The sequence below is a fragment of the Bubalus kerabau genome, chromosome X (genome assembly GCF_029407905.1).
Source record: "Bubalus kerabau isolate K-KA32 ecotype Philippines breed swamp buffalo chromosome X, PCC_UOA_SB_1v2, whole genome shotgun sequence".
In the NCBI taxonomy this organism is placed as follows: domain Eukaryota; kingdom Metazoa; phylum Chordata; class Mammalia; order Artiodactyla; family Bovidae; genus Bubalus; species Bubalus kerabau.
Window position 1 is genome coordinate 156,690,165 of NC_073647.1, and position 18,172 is coordinate 156,708,336.

The following is an 18,172-nucleotide window of genomic DNA, read 5'->3' on the forward strand; positions in this document are numbered from 1 at the left end:
CATCCCTCTGGGTCGTCCCAGTGCACCAGCCCCAAGCATCCAGTATCGTGCATCGAACCTGGACTGGCAACTCGTTTCATACATGATATTTTACATGTTTCAATGCCATTCTCCCAAATCTTCCCACCCTCTCCCTCTCCCACAGAGTCCATAAGACTGTTCTATACATCAGTGTCTCTTTTGCTGTCTCGTACACAGGGTTATTGTTACCATCTTTCTAAATTCCATATATATGTGTTAGTATACTGTATTGGTGTTTTTCTTTCTGGCTTACTTCACTCTGTATAATAGGCTCCAGTTTCATCCACCTCATTAGAACTGATTCAAATGTATTCTTTTTAATGGCTGAATAATACTCCATTGTGTATATGTACCACAGCTTTCTTATCCATTCATCTGCTGATGGACATCTAGGTTGCTTCCATGTCCTGGCTATTATAAACAGTGCTGCGATGAACATTGGGGTACACGTGTCTCTTTCCCTTCTGGTTTCCTCAGTGTGTATGCCCAGCAGTGGGATTGCTGGATCATAAGGCAGGTCTATTTCCAGTTTTTTAAGGAATCTCCACACTGTTCTCCATAGTGGCTGTACTAGTTTGCATTCCCACCAACAGTGTAAGAGGGTTCCCTTTTCTCCACACCCTCTCCAGCATTTATTACTTGTAGACTTTTGGATCGCAGCCATTCTGACTGGTGTGAAATGGTACCTCATAGTGGTTTTGATTTGCATTTCTCTGATAATGAGTGATGTTGAGCATCTTTTCATGTGTTTGTTAGCCATCTGTATGTCTTCTTTGGAGAAATGTCTATTTAGTTCTTTGGCCCATTTTTTGATTGGGTCATTTATTTTTCTGGAGTTGAGCTGTAGGAGTTGCTTGTATATTCTCGAGATTAGTTGTTTGTCAGTTGCTTCATTTGCTATTATCTTCTCCCATTCTGAAGGCTGTCTTTTCACCTTGCTAATAGTTTCCTTTGATGTGCAGAAGCTTTTAAGGTTAATTAGGTCCCATTTGTTTATTTTTGCTTTTATTTCCAATATTCTGGGAGGTGGGTCATAGAGGATCCTGCTGTGATGTATGTCAGAGAGTGTTTTGCCTATGTTCTCCTCTAGGAGTTTTATAGTTTCTGGTCTTACGTTGAGATCTTTAATCCATTTTGAGTTTATTTTTGTGTATGGTGTTAGAAAGTGTTCTAGTTTCATTCTTTTACAAGTGGTTGACCAGAGTTCCCAGCAACACTTGTTAAAGACATTGTCTTTAATCCATTGTATATTCTTGCCTCCTTTGTCAAAGATAAGGTGTCCATATGTGCGTGGATTTATCTCTGGGCTTTCTATATTGTTCCATTGATCTATATTTCTGTCTTTGTGCCAGTACCATACTGTCTTGATAACTGTGGCTTTGTAGTAGAGCCTGAAGTCAGGTAGGTTGATTCCTCCAGTTCCATTCTTCTTTCTCAAGATCGCTTTGGCTATTCGAGGTTTTTTGTTTTTCCATACAAATTGTGAAATTATTTGTTCTAGCTCTGTGAAGAATGCTGTTGGTAGCTTGATAGGGATTGCATTGAATCTATAGATTGCTTTGGGTAGTATACTCATTTTCACTATATTGATTCTTCCAATCCATGAACATGGTATATTTCTCCATCTGTTAGTGTCCTCTTTGATTTCTTTCACCAGTGTTTTATAGTTTTCTATATATAGGTCTTTAGATTCTTTAGGTAGATATATTCCTAAGTATTTTATTCTTTCCGTTGCAATGGTGAATGGAATTGTTTCCTTAATTTCTCTTTCTGTTTTCTTGTTATTAGTGTATAGGAATGCAAGGGATTTCTGTGTGTTGATTTTATATCCTGCAACTTTACTATAGTCATTGATTAGTTCTAGTAATTTTCTGGTGGAGTCTTTAGGGTTTTCTATGTAGAGGATCATGTCATCTGCTGTTTGCAGATTTTTTGATAGCAGCCATTCTGACCAACGTGAGATGGTACCTCATTGTGGTTCTGATTTGCATTTCTCTGATAATAACTGATGTTGAGCATCTTTTCATGTGTTTGTTAGCCATCTGTATGGCTTCTTTGGAGAAATGTCTGTTTAGTTCTTTGGCCCTCTTTTTGATTGGGTTGTTTATTTTTCTGGAATTGAGCTGCATGAGCTGCTTGTGTATTTTGGAGATTAATTCTTTGTCAGTTGCTTTGTTCACTATTATTTTCTCCGATTCTGAAGGCTGTCTTTTCACCTTGCCTATAGTTCCCTTCGTTGTGCAAAAGCTTTTAAGTTTAATTAGGTCCCATTTGTTTATTTTTGCTTGTATTTCCATTACTCTGGGAGGTGGGTCATAGAGGATCCTGCTGTGATTTATGTCAGAGAGTGTTTTGCCTATGTTTTCCTCTAGGAGTTTTATACTTTCTGGTCTTACGTTTAGATCTTTAACCCATTTTGAGTTTATTTTTGTGTATGGTGTTAGAAAGTGTTCTAGTTTCATTCTTTTACAGGTGGTTGATCAGTTTTTCCAGCACCACTTGTTAAAGAGATTGTATTTTCTCCATTGTATATTCTTGCCTCCTTTGTCAAAGATAAGGTGTCCATAGGTGTGTGGATTTATCTCTGGGCTATTTTGTTCCATTGATCTATATGTCTGTCTTTGTGCCAGTACCACACTATCTTGATGACTGTAGCTTTGTAGTATAGTCTGAAGTCAGGCAGGTTGATTCCTCCAGTTCCATTCTTCTTTCTCAAGATTGCTTTGGCTATTTGAGGTTTTTTTGTATTTCCATACATATTGTGAAATTATTTGTTCTAGTTCTCTGAAAAATACCATTGGTAGCTTGATAGTCTCCCATTATTTTTAAAGTTATTTTTTCAACTTAATTTCAATGGTAAGACTTAAATATAACCTCTTGACTCAAAATATATAAAACTTCTACCTTCCTTTTAACATAAGGGCCTTAGAATACTTTAACTCCATTTTCCTCCCATTCTTCTGCCATGTTATTTCCCAATATGTAATTATATCTTCTTTCAACCTTTCCTCAAAGTAGTCTTTATTATGATCACAATTTGTTCCATACTCCATGTTTTAGTTATCCTATTCTCATTTTAAATTCTATTATGACTAGATAGCAACACTTACTTAGTGTCCTGATTTCTTGTCTGCTTTTTATACAAAATTATCTGCAGTTACAGTGAACAATGCCTCGATCATTCTTTTTCTTTTTTTAAATATCTACTTATTTATTTAGCTGTTCTCAATCTTAGTTGTGGCATGTGGAATCTAGTTCCCCAATCAGGGATCAAAATCGGACCCCCTGCATTGGGAGCGTGGAGTTTTAGCCACTGGACCACCAGGGAAGTCTCTATTTTTCTTTCCTATCCGTATTCTTTTATCACCACTTTGTACTTAACGCTTTTATGAATGAGCCTTCAAACAGAGCTGATATTGAAAAAATGTACAAAGTTAATATTTCTTCTCAGGATCAAAATAAATCTAGGAATTTAAAAAAAAATTTAAGTCAACAAATACTTAAAAGATACTTTGAATACTTTGGAGATAACTTCTTCAGTTCAGTCACTCAGTCGTGTCCAACTCTTTGCAACCCCATGGACTGCAGCACGCAAGGCTTCCCTGTCCATCACCAACTCCTGGAGCTTACTTAAAACTCATATCCATCGAGTTGGCAATGCCATCCAACCATCGCATCCTCTGTCATCCCCTTCTCCTCCTGCCTTCAATCTTTTCCAGCATCAGGGTCTTTTCAAATGAGTCAGTCCTTCACATCAGGTGGCCAAAGTATTGGAGCTTCAGCTTCAGCATCAGTCCTTCCAATGAATATTCAGGACTGATTTCCTTTAGGATGGACTGGTTTGATCTCCTTGCATCCAAGGGACTTCAAGGAGTATCTAAGCAGGTACTCCTTAAAGTTTATATTAATATTTTCAGTACATTCAAAACCAATTGTGCAAAAGGACCCTTTTATAAATATAGCTCTTTCCTTCTCTGCCTTAAATATTCAAATAAAGTTTCGAAGTGTATCTGACAAATGACTAGGAAAATATTCTTTCACAGACACAGGAAAGGGAAATTAGTTGATATGCCAGCTGATATAAACAAAGTATTATCTCAAACTAAAGAATAATTATGAGTTCAATATATTTAATGTTAAGTGATTTCTAATAAGTGAAATCAAAGTAAATTGATCTCAATTTAAAAAGCTCAACATCACTAATCAGAGAAATACAAATCAAAGCCACAATGAGATACGACCTCACACCTGTCAGAATGGCTAACATAAAAAAGAACACAAATACCAAATGTTGGCAAGGATGTGGAGAAAAGGGAACCTTTGTACACTGTTGGTGAGAATGTAAATTGGTGCAGCCACTGTGGAAAACAGTATGGAGGGTCCCTTAAAAAATGAGAAATAGAACTACCATATGATCCAGCAAGTCCACTCCTAGGTATATATCCAAAAAAAAGAAAAACAGTACTTTAAAAAGACACATGCACTCCAATGTTCATAGCAGCATTATTTACAATAGACAAGACACCTAAGCAACCGAAGTGTTCAACTGGTGGATGAATAAAGAAGATGTGGTGTATACATATAATGGAATACTACTCGACCACAAAAAATTATGAATTCTGCCATTTGCAACAATATGGATGGACCTAGAGGGTATTAGGCTTAGTAAAATAAGTCAGATAGAGAAAGACAGTACTGTATTTTATCATTTATATGTGGAATCTAAAATAAGGCAAACAAATGAATAAAACAAAACAGAAACAAACTCAGATATAGAGAATAAATTAGTGATTATTAGTGGGGAGAGGGAAGGGGAGGGGCAAGACAGGGGTAGGGAATTAAGAGGTAAAAACTACTTTGTATGAAACAAACTACAAGGATATATTGTACAGCATGGGGAAATATAGCCCTTATTTTATAACTTTAAATGGAAAACAATAAAAATATTGCATCATGAAGTTATACACCTGAAAGTAATACCATAAATCAACTATATTTTTAAAAAACACATCAGAAACAGAGGCCAGCCTTGTATCAGCTGACAGTGAAAACTGCCTCATAAACATCTGCACCTTTCTATAGAAGACAGCATAAACCTATCCAGCATAAACTTTAGAAGCCACTCGTTTACAGTACGCTCATTCATTTTTTTTTTTTTTACTGTGGTAAAAACGTGCCTAACATAGGGCTTCCCTGGTGGTAAAGAATTCGCTTGCAAATGCGAGACACATGAGTTCAATCCCTGATCCCGGAAGCTCCCACATGCAACTAAGCCCATGTGCCGCAACTATTGAGCCTGTGCTCTAGAGCCCACGAGCCCCAACTACTGAGCCCGCACGCCCTAGAGCCTGTGCTCCCCAACAAGAGAAGCCACCGAAATGAGAAGCTTGTTCACCACAACTAGAGAGTAGCACAAGCTCTCCACAACCAGAGAAGAGCCCATGCAGCAATGAAGACCTAGCATGCCAAAAATAAAATTATTTTTAAAATACGCATAACATAAAATTGCTCTTTCATGTTTACTGACTGGATAGGTGACCTAAGATCACTCAGAAACGATGAGGAGGCCCTAAATGGGTTAGCACTTCACAGCTGTGAAGACTAGCTATTGGGGTGGGATGGCTTCGAGGTGGGGGAAGGTGGCAAGGACTGTGGCTCCACACATGCACAGTCATGGGAGTTTCAACAGAACTATACTTGGAGTGTTCTGGTTAATCAGGAAAGCTTGACTGCAGTCATGAAGTGAAAAACAGGGCAAACATGAGGTCTTCTCACCAACTACCCCCAAAATAAATACAACTAAAGGCTCAGACAACTGTTTTTTAATCATTAAAATGTTGGAGAGGAAAGTCCAATGCTACAGATTTGCTTTACTGGGAAGACAGTTCTTTTGCTCCTGAGGGAAGGTAAGCCTGGATCAATAGCTGGGTCATTAGGAAGGCTCAGAGCCTGTGGAAGGTATTTCATCACCAAGGACATAAAGGTACTTTTCATGTGCCTGGAGCACTGCTTCATGCCAAAGGAACAAAACTGATGAGGTCTCTGTGCTTAAGGATCTCACAGAATCCACGGGGGGACATAATTATGTTCAAAGACCAGAAAGCAATTAGTAGCTATATCAGGGCCCTCAGGAAAGGGAGCATCCTGGACCAGGGTGGTGAGGTGAGGACTTGTGGCCTATATCAAAATTAGGGCCTCCTGGGTGGTGCAGTGGTAAAGAATCCTCCTACCAATGCAGGAGACTTGGGTTCGATCCCTGGTCTGGAAGATCTCCTGGAGAAGGAAATGGCAACTCATTCCAGTATTCTTGCCTGGAGAATAACATGGGACAGAGGAGCCTGGCAGGCTATATAGCCCCTGGGGTCACAAAGAGTCGGACATGACTCAGGGACTAACAACAACGTATCAAAATTATACCACCACCAACAGCGCTGTTTACTAATGCCTAGTAGGTGGGGCCGGAAAAGGCAATGGCAACCCACTCCAGTGTTCTTGCCTGGAGAATCCCAGGGACGGGGGAGCCTGGTGGGCTGCCATCTATGGGGTCGCACAGAGTCGGATATGACTGAAGAGACTTAGCAGCAGCAGCAGGAGGTGGGGAGAGCGGGTGACATACTGAGCACTAATCACAGGTGTTAATTATCCTCATTTTACAGGTAAGGGCCTGGACTCAGGTGGGAAATGGTTACACCTGTAGTTGAAGAAAGAGCTAGAGATTAAACCCAGGTGTGACATAATCACCAAGATTGATCAGTAATGAACAGCAATGATTTTCAACTTGGATTTTTAAACCACTGTGTGTAAGTAATTATAATCTACTTCAAAGAGGAAGGCAAAAAGAAAAGTCACCCCCCATTTGCTGGCCTACTTCTTCAGTTCTCAACTTGAATATCATCTCTTCCAGTAGTCCTTCATGCTCCCCAAATGGGACAAGGTTCCCAAAATAAGAATCACAGTCCTTCATGTGCAATTTCAAAAGCCAATATGCTCTAAAAACTTGGAAGTGTTTTCATAAGTTTTCAGCAAGCTCATTTGATGGCAAAACGCTGACCTGAATTGGTGTGAAACTGCTTTCCATATTTACTTTTCCTACTCAGTGATAATCTCCATATTCTGATGTGGAAAACAATGTGTTTGATTAAGGGTGCTGCCTAGATTTCATTGCAGTTACTAGGGAATATTCAATATATGTTTACAACCCCAAATCCAAACATTTCTGACTTGCAAACCGCATCTGACATCAAGAGTTTCAAACAAGGGACTGCAGACCTATCCCCTACACATGAATCTCAGTGCACTACAAGTATCTACTCTTTGTAGGCCCAGCACCAGACAGAGTGCCTTGCACATAATAGGTACACAACAAATATTTCCTGAATGAAGAAACAAGCCTGTGAAATTGGCTATAGGGAAAAGGGTCAGTGACTTGTGAGTGACTAGGCCTCTATCATGGAATGCCACTTCCTTCTCTGACATGGAGGTCCTATAAATAGTTGCTGTTGATTGAAGGCAAGCAACACAGCTGCTGTCTTCAGGAAGAATAAAAATAGTCCAGGGGTCTTACATGTTGGGGCCACACATAACTTTAGCTGAGTAATACAAAACAGGAGATAGTTAGACGTCAGACCACATGAGAAGCTTCACAGATCTCCAGCTTGAGCGAACACCTGCGTTTGGGTCTAATCCTGCTACCTGTAGTAACCTTTTTGGCCCACAGATTGCTCATCAGTAAAATGAAGGCAACAGAGTAAGCCCTAAGGCCCTCGCAGGGAGGAATAGCAGCCATCGCCACACAACCGGGAGTGGGATACACACCCCAGAATTTCTCCCCTCCTGTCTACTGTCGTCACAGTCCAGAGCTCACCATCCTCATTCAGTGTGCTGTCCAATCTACACACACCTCCTTCCATCCGAAAGAAGCTGAGTCCATGCAAAAAGATGCATTTTGTACCTGGAGCATCGAAAGGGCTCCTATCTTCGATCCCAAACAGTAGTCAAAGAATCCCGTTAAGTGTAGTCCCAAAGCCCTTCGGTCCCCTGACTCGGAAAGTGGAAGAGGTGGGAATAGGGGTGAGGAGTAACCACTGGCTAGCAAAACTGGATTTAAAGAAAAAAACAAAACAAAACCCCTCATAACTGCAAAGTCTAAGGACACGAGAGGGGACTGAGTAGGAGAATAAGTGCCTCAGCTCAGTTGCTCAGTCGCGTCCGACTCTTTGCGACCCCATGAATCGCAGCACGCCAGGCCTCCCTGTCCATCACCAACTCCCGGAGTTCACTCAGACTCACGTCCATCGAGTCAGTGATGCCATCCAGCCATCTCATCCTCTGTCGTCCCCTTCTCCTCCTGCCCCCCACCCCTCCCAGCATCTGAGTAGGAGAATAAGTGCCTGGAGAGGGCAATTCGGCATGGTCCCTGCTTACCTGGTAACAGAGGATTGTTTGCTGCACCAGCCGCGCGTATCCGTCTAAGCGGACCCCGGAATTGCTCCTGCTCCTCATCTCCGCGTTGAGTCCGACCCGTTGCAAAGAGGCGGGTCGCCCGGGCTGCGGCCGCCGAGCGGGCTTGGTTCCCAAACAGTCACAGCCTCGGTCAGTTCTCGGGATGGAGCCCGGTGGTAAGACGTAGGGACTTTTAAAAACGACAGAACCAAAGTATGACTGGAAAGCCAGCCAGCTAGTTTTCTTACAGTAGAAAGGCGCGAAGGCGGAGATAGGGGCTGGCACCACGGCGACCCCGCCTCGACCAGGCCCGACGCGCTCCCGACGCTCGCGGGTCCCTGGCAACCCCGCGGGAGAAGTAGGGAACTGGGTTCCGGGCGTGGGGCAGGAACGGTCTGCAGGCGGTCGCGAGGCGGCCTCGAGGCCGGCCACGAACGCTATCCTTCCCGCCCGCCGCAGCCTACTCACAGTCCCGCCCCTGGCCGCGCCCCCAACGCGGAACCGAACCCCCCGAGTCCCGGCCCACGGGGGAAGGAAAACGAAGTGGCCCGCGAGCGTAGCGGGGAACTTGGCTCCGGGCGGGAACCAGTTTGCCTCTCTGAGCCCCTTACCTCGCCGCCAGCAGCCGACCACAGCCGGGGATGTTGAAACAGGCCCTTCCGTCGCGGGCATCTGAAGGTCCCGGACCCGCCCCCTGGACCTGCCCCAGGCCCGCCTCCCGCGGAGCCGGGCCGGAGGCGCAGAACACCTCTAAAACGCTAGGACGGTGGCCCGCCCTGCCCTGAGATGAGCTCACAATCGCATCCCTGGCCCCGCCCTCTAGCACCGCCTCCAGATCCGCCCGCGCTGCGGAGCAGCAAGCCGAGTTGGGGAGATAAAAGAACTGGCTGCAGGGCGGGCGACGAGGCTTCTCAAGCGGCCGTAGGGAGGGCTCCTGGTGGGGAGAAATAGGCCCGCCCACCACTGCTGCCTGGGCACCCCTCCGCAGGCCAGAAGAGCAGCTCTGCCCTGGCGCGTCTCTGCCCACGAGCGGAAGCAGACTAGCGGGACTCAGAGGGGAGAGGGGAGGTACAGACAGGGGCAGGGCAGGGTACCCCAGCTGCTCACCGCGCCTGCAGCCTCAACACTAGGCACCTGGGAGTAGCTCACCTGGCCTGAACTGCGGTCCACCTCCAGGCCTACAACTTGAAACTTGGCATTCGTGTTTCGTGGCTGATAACTACCCACTGTTTTTTTTTTTTTTTTTTTTTTTTTACCATCTTCGGCCCACTATTCATTTTCTACCAAAATCTGATACCCATAATCTGACAGTTCAGCTAATAGCCTTTCCTAAATTCCTTTGCTACTCTCCATGCATTTACTGTATGCTTGGTGGACAGGGAGGCCTGGCGTGCTGCAATCCATGGGGTCGTAAAGAGTCGGACACGACTGAGCGACTGAACTGAACTGACCCAGTAGACCACCTCACCTTTCTGAAGCCTCTTTTCTTAAAGGGTCCCCTCAGCTCTTCTCTCCTATTAGTCATCCCCATACTCTGAATTCCCATGTTTCTTTAGCGAGAGTTTAAGTCTTGGAATCTCTTCAAATTGAGTTCAAATTCCAGTTCTGCCATTTACAAGTGGTGTGAACTTTGGCATGTTTTACTTGTTTGAAATTCAATGTTCTCATCTTTAAATGGGAATAATGATAGCACCTACCTCCTAGGGTGGCTTTGAACAAGAGGATGAATATAAAGCACTTAGCACCATACCTGGCTCATAGAAAAGTACTTCATAAATCCTAGCTAATCATCATTTGACAACAATGTATTGCCTTGTATTGTTTCCATGTGAGGCATGTTTTTCTAACTGGATGGTAAGTTACTCATTGAAACAGTCTTTGGTATCTCCCACTGTGCCTGGTACAGTGTTGAGCATGTAGTTATAGCTCAATTAGAATAGAATGAATGAGTGAATGAAAGAAAATCAGTCATATTCAGCTGGGTCCCCTATGTATCATCCTTAACCAAGTTCATTTTCGAAATTCCAAAACATAAACTGTGTCTGAGTGACTGAACTGAACTGAAACTTGCCTCACTCAGCTAAAGCACCAAATCAAGTAGCTCACTTTTTTCTTACTTGTTGTTCTTCACTCACTCAGTCATGTCCTTTTTGCGACCCCATGGACTGCAGCATGCCAGGCCTCCCTGTCCTTCACCATCTCCCAGAGCTTGCTCAAACTCATGTCCATTGAGTTGGTAATGCTGTCCAACTATCTCGACCTCTGTCAACCCCTTCTCTTCCTGCCTTCAATCTTTCCCAGCATCAGGGTCTTTTCTAATGAGTCAGCTCTTCACATCAGGTGGCCAGAGTATTAGAGCTTCAGCTTCAGCATCAGTCCTTCCAATGAATATTAAAGATTGATGTCCTTTAGGATGGACTGGTTGGATCTCCTTGCAGTCCAAGGGACTCTCAAGATTCTTCTCCAGCACCACAGTTCAAAAGCATCAGTTCTTCGGCATTCAGCCTTCTTTATGGTCCAACTCTCACATCCATATATGACTACTGGAAAAACCACAGCTTTGACTAGATGGACCTTTGTCAGCAAAGTATGTCTCTGCTTTTTAATATGCTGTCTAGATTTGTCATTGCTTTTCGTCCAAGGAGCAAGCATCTTTTAATTTCATGGCTTCAGTCACCATCTGCAGTGATTTTGGAGCCCAAGAAAATAAAGTGTGTCACTGTTTCCATTGTTTCCCCATCTATTTGCCATGAAGTGATGGGACCGGATGCCATGATCTTAGTTTTTTTATCTTAGTTTTTTGAATGTTGAGTTTTCTTACTATTGGCTCTTAAATAATGCAGCAATCCATGTGATGTGCCTCCATGAAGAATTTGCTATGGTCAACAACAAGGTGTAAATAAAACTAGACATTAAATTATCACCATGAAATCTCTTGGCACGTATGTCCCCTTACAAAACTCTTATGTATACTGTATCTAAAAGTTGGACTCATTACTGCCTTTGTTCACACTGAGTTCTTCTTCAAGAGACCATTTTGCCACCACAGGGGAATATAACTGATGACCTTTATATATTACCTGTACATTTCCATCCAGTACAAAAACATTTTCAGTTTCTTGATCTCATTCTCTGTAAAATCTACTACACACATACACCTCTTTTGGTGTATAGCCAGCCTGCATTCTTAGACTTTGGTCTATGCTTTAATGTGGCTTTCCTGGTGGCTCATTCATTACAGGTGGTAAAGAATCCACCTGTAATGCAGGAGATGCGGGTTTGATCCCCAGGGATGGGTAGATCCCCTGGAGAAGGAAATGGCAACCTACTCCAGTATTCTTGCCTGGGAAATTCCATGGGAAAAAGAGCCTGGTGGGCTACAGTCCATGGGGTCACAAAGAGTTGGACATGACCAAGCAAACACGCAGCAGCAGCATCACGCTTTAATGTATATTATCATATAAGCTGTATTTTTCAATAAGCTTGAAATTCAGGGATAAAACCAAAAAGAAGGAAGGCAACTACTCTTAAGCTTTTAAATTTCCAAGCAAATTTCAGTGATTCTTTTTGGACTAGAAGTTGTGCTATATAAAAACTAGACTCATATCTTAGTATTCTATGTTTCTGAGATATGAAACCTCCATATGTTGGTCCTTCTATTCACGAAGGCTTTCTCTGGTTGTGTCCCACTAGAAACTTGTTTCCAAGTCATTCCTCAAATGTTCGCTAAGAATCAGATATGCAATGTGATGGGGTATGTTGTTCTTTCTGAAGCTGATTCATGGTCTTTACAAAGATGAAAACCCAAAACTGGACCCTGGGGTAGCACCATGTATAATTTCTCTGGCACCAACCAGAGGGTCTGCCCATTGTCCTGCCACAGGGGGCTGCTGCCAAGGAAGTTTCCAGAAAGCCACACGTCAGTGTCCAAGGCAGAAACCAACAAATGTTTCTCCTGGAGGGTTTAGTCTTTGACTCTAAAGAAAAGCACTCCATCTTAGACACTGAGGAGAAGGTCCATTCTGAATTAATTTGCTGAAAATAGCCAATTTGCCAAATTTAGTTATTTCTATGACAGTTTAATTTTAGTTGGCTGGAGATCATTTTGTTTTTTATCACAATATTTTAAAGGATGCTGAATGTGTCTCTGCTCTAGCTTCCTGCAGCTACTTTGAGAGGTAAAGAGAGAAACACCAGGGGATATGAGATTTCTTCACAGTGGGGTATATATTTATAAATATACCTAAAAGAATATACTCTGGAAATAAAGTATTCAATGTTTGTCTGCCCCAACGTTTTGCTGCTGTACCTAGAGACTGGGGTGAAATATATATATATATATATATTACTAAGAATTCTTCCCATTCAAGATAATCTTATATCCACTCAGTCTTTCTCCCATCTGTCCTTCAGACTCCAACCGCAGCAGCAAGGAGCTAAGGCAGAAACAAACTGAATAGTCCTTCAAATGCTCTTATGGAGACAAAATGACAACACGCTAGTCCATTTGATAAATTGCTTGTTCAATAAATTAGCTCTTTGTGGAAATGACCTTCAACAAACTAACCTGTCTCCCAGGTAACCTCGTTAGACACAACCCAGTATCCCCAATGAAGCCATTTCACCATTTTTACTGAGAACAATCACGATCCCACTCATTGAAGTTAACAGAGTTACTTTGTGGGATTAATGATTGCAGTATGTTTTGGGAAAAAGGAAAAAAAAAAAAAAACCTTCTCAAATGTTCTGAGAAAACGCTCCTTCAAATACTGGTCACTGCTGTGATACTCCTTGCCTCCTCCTATTGCCATCACCTTTGTTTCCTTCAGTAGAGTCTCAGATTGTGGGACCAATTTTAAACCCAAAGAAGGATGCCTCTCAGGAACATTTTCTCTGTCCTGCCCCTTATCTGAAGTAAAAATACAGACAAGAGAACTTGACTTAATGACTGTTGCCCAGACACAAAACACAATGGGAAAAATGGCAGGGGGCAGGACCTACAAGATGTCAGACATTATGTGTCCTTTTGTGTACACTTTGTTTCATCTGCCTTGAGAGATCTGGATTCTGATATCTCACCCCCCAAACTTAGAGCATCTCATCACCTTTCTTATCGAATTAGTGCAGCATCTTTGCAGCAACTGACCACCGAGGAAGGAGAGATCATTCAGAAACCTCTTATGCAGTTGAAGCCAGCTTTCCCCATTTGTGGTTCCTACATGCTAATCAGCTCCCCAGAAACCCCCAATCCAATCCTCACCTTCTTGAAATCCTACTGTTTGATGCTGAGGAAGCAGACACTTGGAGGGGATCCAAATCTAGGGCTTGTGTGGCCAATGGCAACATGTGTGAAAGACATAATCTTGAAAGAGTAAGAGGAAAATGAAAAAGAGACCTCAGAAAGCAATCTCAGGAGGCAGGACAATCGTTGGTCTGACTTAACGTTCACAGCATGCCTGCTGCCTGCCAAAGGTTGCTACTGTCACGTGGTCTTCATCAGGCTGGTCCAACTGTTTTATCATGCTCCACCGCCAGGGAAAGAGATCGCAAATGTTGTCCTTTTGTGAAAATTCTCAAACTTAAAGGACTTAACTGCAAATTTATTTTGGCGATTTTTAACATTTTCGTTGATTTTAACATACAAATACAAGACAATTAAACAAATTGGAAAAGAAATAGCGCAAAGACTAATCAGCACTCACAGAAGTGGATTACATTATGACTACGGTTAGTCTGGGATACAGCATTCACTTGAAATATATATGAAAGGGAACCTTAGTGAAATACCTAACTAAAGGGTTTCAAAATGTTCCTAATAAGGACATGAAGCACTGCTCAAGCAGTTGTAGGTAGGAAGCAAGACAGACTCGCTGTGACTAGGAGCAATAAGGGTTCGATATATATGGAAACAATAGCATTGCAGGATAGTTCACTGTTCCCAATAGCTGCTCCCCCTTGTCACTATACATTCATCAAGACAAGTATTTTAAAAAATTATTATAGCTCTGGCTCGGCCAGAGTGTACCAGGCATAACAATCAACAAAGTACCATGCAGTTGCCTTTTAAAGAACAGCAATATGATTCTTTTGATGTACATCTCTTTTAAAAAGTAATCCTGCTCTACTCCCCTTTTCTGAAAGGCTCTGGGGATTTGAGAAGTGGCAGTGTATGTATCTCCTCCACATTCACGATCTTCCTGCCATATGGTCCAGATTACACTTCCATCCCTCTCTGTCACCAAGGTGTTAAGCTAAACATCCTGGTGCAGCTTCCATAATCTGATGTCAGTAGATGGGTGTCAGTATTGGATGCTACGTTCGGTTGTACAGCTGGCACCCTGAACAATGGTGTACCCAAGAGAGTGAATGAGGCTAAAATATGGCCTCCACTCTGCCAAATCATGAGCCCATGACACTGTGTCTGCCCAGTGGGAGCACCCTTTTCTAACTCACTCCAAGGCACTGTATGAGCTAATTGTGGCACTGTCTGCTTACATTTTTCCAGTCTGGCTGGCGTCATTATTTCTTGATTTCAGTGAAGGTCCTGTATTTCACATCCCATATAATCTCCAAAAGGAGGTTTAGAGTTCACTGAACCAGCAACGATTTTCTGAATTATCACATTAGACGCAACAACACAACCACGATTCTACAAAGAAAGAAATTTACACAGTAGAAAATAAATACCAAAAATGCAGAAGATTTTTGACATGTGGATCACTAGAGTTTAGCTTATTTACAACAAAGGCATGCACAATGAACTCACCAACAGGATGAAGTCAACAGTGGCTTTCTATGATGTTATCAAAGATATATTAGCCTCTTTAAAAGAGGCTGCAAATGAACTGCTTTGATTTTGTTTTAAATGAGTCTTATTCTTAGTGTGTTGTTTAAAACCAGTCTTCTTTTAAAATGAAGGATAAGAAACCGAATCGCAAATGTCTTAGAACCATGGTATTATGTCTTGGTTTCCTCTTCCAATAGCAACCATTGCCCTCAATTAGCTTATGTTCATCCCAAAGTTGCTGAGTATAAAATTAGTTGATTTTATACAACTCACATTGTGTAAAAGGTAAGATTGGACATTTTCACACTGTCAAGCAACATGCTTTGATTTTAGGAAAAGTAATCACATTTGCTCAATAAAGTGTAAGCTTCCCCGCTTTGAAGTCCTTCTTAGAGCGATACGGTTTTTACCACTGCAGGAATCTTCTTTCTCATTAAATATATGCTGTTTTCCAGTGAAATCATGGAGGCACACATCTCCATTCTGAACACTGAAAGAAACACCATTCTTCTCTGTAGAAGCATTCCCTGTATAAGGAAAAACAAAATTGGTGTCATGAAGTATCCACAGAAAGCATTTTCAAAATAAACAAACTTAAATGTTACTTTAAAGTATGCACATGCAGACGAAGTCTTTTTTAAAAACATATTTCTGGGGCTTCCCTGGTGGCTCAGTGGTAAAGAATCCACCTGCCAATGCAGGAGACACAGGTTTGATCCCTTATCTGGGAAGATCCCATATGCAACTAAGCCCGTGTGCCACAACTATTGAGCCTGTGCTCTAGAGCCAGGGAGCCGCAACTACTGAAGCCTGCATGCCCTAGAGCCCGTGCTCCACAAGAGAAGCCACCACAATGAAAAGGCCACACAATGCAACTAGAGAGTAGCTCCCACTCTCCACAACTAAAGAAAAGCCTGTGCAGCAATGAAGACCTGGCACAGCACCCCCTAAAAAAATTAGTTAAAAATAAAACCAAAAGTAGATACACACAAATGTGAACCAAAATTCGTTCTAGGCAATCTTTCTTTTAAAAAATTTTCTGATATATTGTCATATTTTATTTACTTTTCATTCCTTTCCTTTCCTAAGACCACTCAAAGTAAACAAAACAAATTGGACAATCATTCAAAAAACACTTCCTATGGTAACTTTGTTAAAAATGAAATTGTAAAAATATGAAGCAAAGCAATATATTTGATTTTAAAAGGCCCAATTCCTAACTCTGGTTGACCATATACTGCAGTCAAGTACTAGCATATGTGTAATATAACCTGGGGTAATAGTCTGGTCTCCCCCAAAGGTTAAGAGAGATCCCGTACAAGGTTCTTGGATTCCTAAGAGTCCTATAAAATAAAACTCTGTAACAGAGAAATCCCGAGTGACAACAGTCCTGGCAAGAAAAAAAAAATCGTCTCTTGTACACTAAAACAGTCCCTCTGAGTCAGGGTAAGACTGATTTCCAAGAAGAAACCACCAAGTACAACATCAAAGTCCAGGCCAGGGGAGCTGAGCCTCCCCCACCCCAAGCAGGCCCCAAACTGTGTGTGTGTGTGTTGGGGGTGGGCACAGCTGCTGAGATCCTCTGGCTCCTTGGCACCATGTTTCTGACAATGTAGAAAGCTAAATAATAAGCCCAACTGTTAATTCATGTCATAATTATACTAATAATAAGAGTGTTGAGAACCTTATAAGTATCATCTCATTTATCACTCTACAGCATGAGTGCTATTATTACCCCCATTTCATAGATGATGGAACTAAGGTTTCAGAAAGTAAATGCTTTGCTCAGGGTTACATAGCTCAGAAGTGAAAGAGTCAACATGTGATGTTTCTCTGAAACTATGAGCTTGTGGCCCTGTGTACTGAGTCAGATGGTTGCTAGTAACCCAGCCTCTGGGCTTCCCAGGTGGCTCAATGGTAAAGAATCCACCTGCAATACAGGAGACGGGGTGGGGGAGGGGTGTCGATCCCTGGGTTAAGAAGATCCTCTAGAGAAGGAATGGCAACCCACTCCAGTATTCTTGCCTGGGAAATCCCATGGACAGAGGAGCCTGGTGGGCTACAGTCCATGGGGTCACAAAGAGTCAGACATGACTTAGCAACAACTATAAATTAAGCCTCTAAGGCCTAACTGAAATATACAGTATTCACACAAACTAGGTGATGGATATGGTTAACAAAGCCCCATGTCTGGGCACAGAGATAGGCAAATGACTGTCTAAGGCTGCTATTCTGAGTTAGGCATTTTGGTTTGAGGACATTTTGGTGCAGGAACAACTTGACCTGGTATAATAAACAAACCATTGACCTTCCAGCTTCTTTTCCTTCATCCATCCCAGATCCTGATGTGTCGAATGAGGAGTCAAGGAAGTCTATCTGATATGCAAGTTACATGATATTAAACATGTGGCCATTTTGGTAACCTAAAATGTACCCCACCCTCACTGTCAGCTGTAGAAAACAGCTGTTTCAAATCAACCATGTCAACTAACTCTGCAAAAAGTGCTGCTTCCATCTGATCTCATTCCCCGAAGGATGGCAACATACTGATAGGCTAGGCAAGTGAGGCTTCATCTCTGAGTTCCTTCTAGAATATGGAAAATTTTGGTTTTAAGAGACCCAAACACTTCTACCCAAACCAATAGGCTTTACTGATAGGTTGTGATTCTTAGGATTCTTGATGACTTAGCTCATACCTCTGATTTCTCAACTTAGAATCTGGTTTGTCACACAAACTTATTAACCAGCCTTGATTGCCACTACATCTACTCTGTTTACCTACATTGAGTCACTCCTGCTATAGCTATTTGACATAAAGCCTTGCTCTGCCCCTGGTATCTACAATAAAAAGCTAAGGCCCCATGGCAGCTCATCTTATATAGAAATGGTTCTCATCTTATACAGCAAGGGTTCTCCACAAGC

General features: G+C 42.3%; 2 protein-coding genes across 5 annotated transcripts in view; both read right to left on the reverse strand.

Moving 5' to 3' along the window:
• Positions 1-18,172, reverse strand: part of PHKA2 (phosphorylase kinase regulatory subunit alpha 2) — a 276,577-nt gene that overhangs the window by 83,662 nt on the left and 174,743 nt on the right. For all 4 annotated transcript variants that reach the window (XM_055564935.1, XM_055564934.1, XM_055564933.1 and 1 more), the window contains exons 2-3: positions 9,075-9,188; positions 8,446-8,653 (exon numbers count right to left, since the gene is read on the reverse strand). In XM_055564935.1, coding sequence (XP_055420910.1) covers positions 8,446-8,653; positions 9,075-9,188 — 322 coding nt within the window. The remainder of the gene's footprint in view (positions 1-8,445; positions 8,654-9,074; positions 9,189-18,172) is intronic.
• Positions 14,048-18,172, reverse strand: part of ADGRG2 (adhesion G protein-coupled receptor G2) — a 131,303-nt gene continuing 127,178 nt past the window's right edge. The window contains exon 28 of the mRNA XM_055564936.1: positions 14,048-15,777. Within this exon, the coding sequence (XP_055420911.1) occupies positions 15,593-15,777 (185 nt within the window). The 3' untranslated portion in view covers positions 14,048-15,592. The remainder of the gene's footprint in view (positions 15,778-18,172) is intronic.